Raw genomic sequence first — 5,867 nt, 5'->3', positions numbered from 1 at the left:
CTCCTTTGTGCAAACATGCTTGACCCTGCGACTACCCTTGTGTGGGCACAATCGTATCAATGACTTCTTCTGTGAAGTGCCAGCCCTGCTCAGCCTGGCCTGTGCCGATACCTCCATTAATGAGGCTGGGCTCCTTGTCGGCTCTGCGGTCTTCTTGCCAGTACCTCTGGGCCTCATCCTGGTCTCCTACAGCTACATTGGTGCTGCAGTACTGAGGATCCGCTCAGCTGAGGGCAGACGCAAGGCCTTCAACACTTGCACCTCCCACTTAGTTGTAGTGTCAATCTTCTTTGGCACAGCCATCTACGTCTACCTGCAGCCCCCCTCTCAGCACCCACAGCACCAGGGCAAGATAGTTTCCCTCTTCTATGGCATCATCACTCCAATGGTGAACCCCCTGATCTATACCCTGAGGAACAAGGATGTGCACAGGGCCCTTAGGAAAGCCTTAAGAAAGCAGTGCTGGATGCAGAGGACATAACCCCCCAAAATGATGTGGAGCTGGCAGGCTTTTGGCATGTGCATGTGGGAGAGAGCCCACATGTGTATTTGGGACAGGGTTCTAAGCTGGCTAAAGGGGAGATAGGAGAGAGGGATACACAAGGAAATGTAGTGGCACAGTCCTATTCCCCTTTCCGACCACACTATGCGAGCAGCAGCCGGGCACTTTATGTCTATGAATCACGCAAGAATTCTCCTGTTGCTTCCCCTTTATGCACAGAGACACTCTCCCTCCCCTTCCTCCATTACACACCCACCGCTGCCACTGCCCCCTCTACCTCTGGCTGCCCTGCAGGTGGGCTGAACTCCACAGCTGTTCCTGCTGCGCTCCAGCAGGGAGATGGGCTCAGCCCAGAACAGCAGCAGCAGGGCTCAGCCCAAAACAGCAGCAGCAGGTTTTCCCCTCCCAACCCACTCCTCAAGTGTTCCCTCTCGTCCCAGGAGAAGGGGTACATACAGATGGGGAATCCACCCACTGCACCCACCACAACTGCTGTTGCTGTCCCCAGACGAGCCCAAGTCCCCAAGCTATCCACCCTCTCTCCAAGACTGGCAGAGGGAGATGCATGGCAGCCATCTTGCAGTAGGGTCTCAGTGCTTCTCTTCTTCCACGTTTCTGTTTAAATGAAGACTGCTTTGGGGTAAAAGGTACGTGTGCTGTGCCAGTAACTATGGTAACACCCTTGTTGCTAGCTCTGTCCTCTGCCATAGACTGGAGTTCCTTGAGCTTTTGCTTTTTCTAGGAATGTTTAAAGTAACATTTATTCTTCTGATTTCAATGTAAGACAACACATAAATGGTAAGAGAGCCTGTTTCTGCACTACCTACCCTATAGTATGCTTCTTCCTATTTCTATGTTCAGATGTGGCACTGAAAAACTTACCCTGTGACAAAGGTCTTGGATCCAAAATTAAACTACGAGGGTTTTAATGGTGTTGTAGCCAGGAGGTAAACAGGGCAGGTGCCTCAAAGGAGACATCATTAGGGACATGGTTAGATGAAGGAAAAAGTGGTCAGGACTTTTTGTGGTGGGGAAAAAGAAATTAAAGGAAACTTGTATTCTTCTTCCCTGCCTGTCGGTTTGTGAGCATTCATAGAAGTCGGGTCGGAAGGGACCTTGTAGATCTTCACGTCCGACCCCCTGCCTGGGCAGGAAGAAACCGGGGCTCAAATGCCCCCAGCCATGTGGGCATCGAGCCGCTTCTCAAAGACCCCCAGGGTAGGAGCCAGGACCACTTCCCTTGGAAGTTGGTTCTAGATCCTGGTCACCCTGACAGTGAAGTAGTTCTTATAGATGTCTAATCTAAACCTACTCTCCAACAACGTGGGGCCGTTATTCCTTGTTATCCCGGGGGGCGCTAGAGGAAACAAGGTCTATCCCAAACCCTTCTGGTCCCCCCTAGTGAGTTTCTAGATGGTCACCAGGTCCCCCCCCCGCCTTCTCTTGTGAAGGCTGAACAGGTTCAGGTCCCGTAGCCTCTCATGGTAGGGTCTGCCCTGCTGTCCCCAGATCATGCAGGTGGCCCTCCTCTGGACCCTCTCAATGTTGTCCACATCCCTCTTGAAGTGGGTTGCCCAGAACTGGACATGTTACTCATGTCACTCACATTGATGTCACTGTTGAAGGATTTGTTCATTCTTTCACAGATTCAGAGAAGTTTAGTGCTGGAAGGGACTTTGAGAGATCACTGGGTCCAGCCCCCCTGCTCTGGGCAGGAAAGGCTGCTGGGGTCCACAAACCCTAGCAAGGTGCATTTCTAGTCTCCTTTTGAAGATGTCCAGTGTAGGTGCCTGCACCACCCCTGCTGGGAGTCTATTCCAGTGTCTGGTCACACTAACCATTAATAAAGTTTTTCCTTATATCCAGGCTGAAACCTTCTAGTAGTGTGACTGTTGCTCCTGGTTTTCTCCATGGCACTTCGGTGAATAGTTGTTTGCCTAGCCCCTGCTACTCTCCCCTGATTTTTTTGTAAGCTGCCACCAAGTACCCTCAAAGTCTTCTCTTTTCAGTTCATATCTATCAGCCTTTTCTCATATGGCTTGCTCTTCAGGCCTGTCATTATAGAGTTTACAGAAGAGCCACTCATCTCAACCTCCTGCACATCCTTCTTGAAGTGTGGCACCCAGAACTGGATGCAGTACTCCAGCTGTGATGTCACCAATGCCGAGTATAGCAGGAGAATAACTGCCTTAGTTTTGCTCGAGATGCATTGGTCGATGCATGCCAGCGTATTGTTTGCTCTGCTAACTGTAGCATCACATTGGTGGCTCATATTCATTTTATGGTCAATTATAACCCCCAGGTCCCTTTCACATGTGGTGTTAGGTAGTGTAGCACCACTGAGCCTATAAGCTTGGTGCAGAGTTTTCCTCCCCAGATGGAGCACTTCACAGTGCCCATGTTGAACAGCATCTGGCTCTGGTCCACCCATTTAATTCATCTGTCTGCATCATTAACACATGGGCTGCCTATTCACATGCTTGAAGGCAGGTGGAAGGGTGGTGTTATTTAGAGCAGTCCCTGGACAGCCTGTCTGATTAAAACAGGTCATGGTCATGTATATTATGCCTCCACCCCTTTCAAAATGGCCATGAGGTCCTTCATTTAAGGCTCATTTCATGAGATTTCATTAAAGCGCCTCTGCAGATATTTTGAAATGTGGGGGAGCTTAATCCACGTGAAGGTAAGGCGACATCACAGCATTGCAATTAGAACACTGACAGACTCGATTAATTGAGTCTGGTCCGACGTGTTCCAATTACAACATGAACCAACACAAACACACACACTCAGAAAACACAATTCCAATTTCCCAATATAAAATCCAGCCCTGCTTACATTTCTTATTTTTTCCTGAATATTTCTTAACTCCAACACAAAACAAAGTTTCTCTCCCTCCTATTTCAAACTGCAGCCACTTCAGCATCTGGAGTAAGAAACTTGACCTGTATATGTATTTCCCATTGTACGTGTGTTCCGGACGGCTGGAAGTGAGGGTGACAGATTAGATTCCCCAGTGCTCAATTTTTCCCCAACCATGTGAGAATCAAAACCTTTGTTAAAGAATTACTTAAACAACTGTAAGCTAGTTTTCAAACCTGCTCCAAAGTGGAAAAACAATGCCCCCCTCCATTCCAATCAATGGAGAAATGCTGGAGAACATGGATTACTTTGCCTATATTGGAAGCCATCTTTCATCAAAGGCAGACATTGACATGGAAAAAACAATGCCACTTGAAATGTGCTAGTGCAGCCTTTGAATGTCCGAGTACGACAGTCTTCTTAAATCATGAGATCCTTGCTGAAACAAAGCTCTTGGTTTAATTGAGCCATTGTCATTCCAACTCTGCTGTATGGCTTGAAGACTTGGACCACATACAGAAGACATCTCAAGTGCTTGGAAAAATACCACTAACAGTGCCTGCACAAGATCCTTCAGATTATCTGGGAGGATAGATGCACAAACATCAGCATCTTGTCTGAAGCAAATTCCAACAGCATTGAGGCCATTATCATGCAAAGCCAAACTCGCTGGACAGGTCACGTTGTTTGCAAGCCTGACTTCTGTCTTCCAAAGAGAATCTTTTTCCCAGAGCTGAAAGAAGGTCAGTGAAGTAGTGGAGGGTAAGGAAAGCACTTCCAAGACACCCTGAAGGCAAACATGAAGAGGTGTAACACCGACATCAAACACTTGGGAGACCCTTGCTCAGGACTGACCAAAATGGAGGAAGGCTCTTTGGGAGGGACCTCAAGACTTTGAACGAGCTCGTCAACAGGCAGAAGAGGAAAAGAGGAACAGGCGGAAAGAACATCAGAACACCCAATGCAGCAAAACAGTGCCCACGTCTCCTGGAAACATACTCACTACGACAATCTTAATCGTTCGTGAATGATTGCCCCTCATTATGATCATCATTACTTTGCTGAGTATAGAGGTCTCAACTGGAGCTTTTGGTCAGGGAGGAGCATTAGGAAATATATTGGGTGAAGCGAAGATTTGTGCAATGGAGGAACAGGGGTTTGGAACTGCAGAACAGATCTTCCTAACTGGTCCACGTTCTCAGCATTTTGTTAGTAAGAACACAGACCTTAACAAGTGACGTGCATGTTTACTGCTCCACCTTCTGAGATGGATCTAGAATTCTTGAACTTTTCTTCTTTTTGGAATGTGTAAGGTAACAGCTCATCTGTTGAGATTGTTGTAGGACAATTCACAATTGTCAAGGAGGCCTGCTTCTGCATGCCTAGTCTATGTTACCATTTCATCGATGTTGGCAATTCATGAGATGAGGCTTTGCCTCATGGGGCAGGTCCTTAGCAAGTATAAAAAAGGAAAACTACAAGTGAATGCCATGTACTCAGCTGGGATAATGAACAGTTGCTGAGAGTTTAACTCATTCTATTTAAAAGATTTTTCTTAAAACAGTAAAGGAAAAGGATAACGAGTCTTCAGAACGATTTCATCAATTTAACTCATTGGCCTCTGAGAGGAGACTTAAGAACCTACCAGCAAATGTTCAAGTGTCTAAGTGCTAATGACTTCTGCATATGTAGTCAGATGTTTTTAATATCCATGCAAAAAAAAAAAAAAAAATGCTCCAAGACTAAGTCTGTTGTGGTGGGTGAAGTAGGGCCGGAAGGGGAGCAGATCAATGCTGCTACAGTGAGGGAAGGATTGGGGTTTGGGCAAGCTGCCCAGCCCAGGCACGGTGGCACAGGACTCAGGGAGGGGGGCTCCCGCCACTGCAAGCCACCAGTCCAATACGGTGTGGGAGCAGGTGTGCACCCCTGGATCTCCACAGGGCAAGGTGGACCAGGCTGTGCTCTGACAGGTGGTGGAAGGTGCTGGGAGCAGGGGCTATGCCCTCTAGGCCTGTGCGAGTAGGCAGCTATTTGATCCGGCAGCTTTGGATGCCAGCGATCCGATCTGGAGCTCTGGATGAGTTTCCCACTTTGAACCAGCCGAAGCGGGTTCGAAGCTTCAGAGCCGCCTCAGAGATCCGGCCATAGGGTATAACGGGGAAATCAATGAGATATCTATAACTTTGTTGTTTATATAACTTTGTTGTCCTAGCTGCTGACAGGCAAAACTCGTGACATGGGTGCTTATGCAACTGACTGTCTTTCTTGGGGCTGTTGATTGTCTGTATTGATTATTTCCTTTCCTTAGTCTGTGGTTTTGTAGGTGTTAATCCTTGCTACTATGTATTGAGCTGGTTCCTGAGTGAATCATGATTGATTGGTAACACAGTAGCTAAGCAGCCAGACATGCAGTAGCTTCACCACACCCCCACACCTCCCCAACCCCAAGATGGACACAGTTGCACAAGCAACCATGTCACGAGTTTTGCCTGTCAGCAGCTAG

At 47.8% G+C, this 5,867-nt stretch overlaps 1 protein-coding gene across 1 annotated transcript in view; it reads left to right on the top strand.

Moving 5' to 3' along the window:
• LOC102375907 (olfactory receptor 2G3-like) overlaps positions 1–5,867 on the top strand; it is a 31,603-nt gene that overhangs the window by 11,126 nt on the left and 14,610 nt on the right. The window contains exon 2 of the mRNA XM_006037495.1: positions 162–388. Coding sequence (XP_006037557.1) covers positions 162–388 — 227 coding nt within the window. The remainder of the gene's footprint in view (positions 1–161; positions 389–5,867) is intronic.

The sequence above is a fragment of the Alligator sinensis genome, unplaced genomic scaffold, assembly GCF_000455745.1.
Source record: "Alligator sinensis unplaced genomic scaffold, ASM45574v1 scaffold1039_1, whole genome shotgun sequence".
Taxonomy (NCBI): domain Eukaryota; kingdom Metazoa; phylum Chordata; order Crocodylia; family Alligatoridae; genus Alligator; species Alligator sinensis.
Note: the sequence above shows the minus strand (reverse complement) of the source record. Positions and strands in the feature narration are given on the sequence as shown.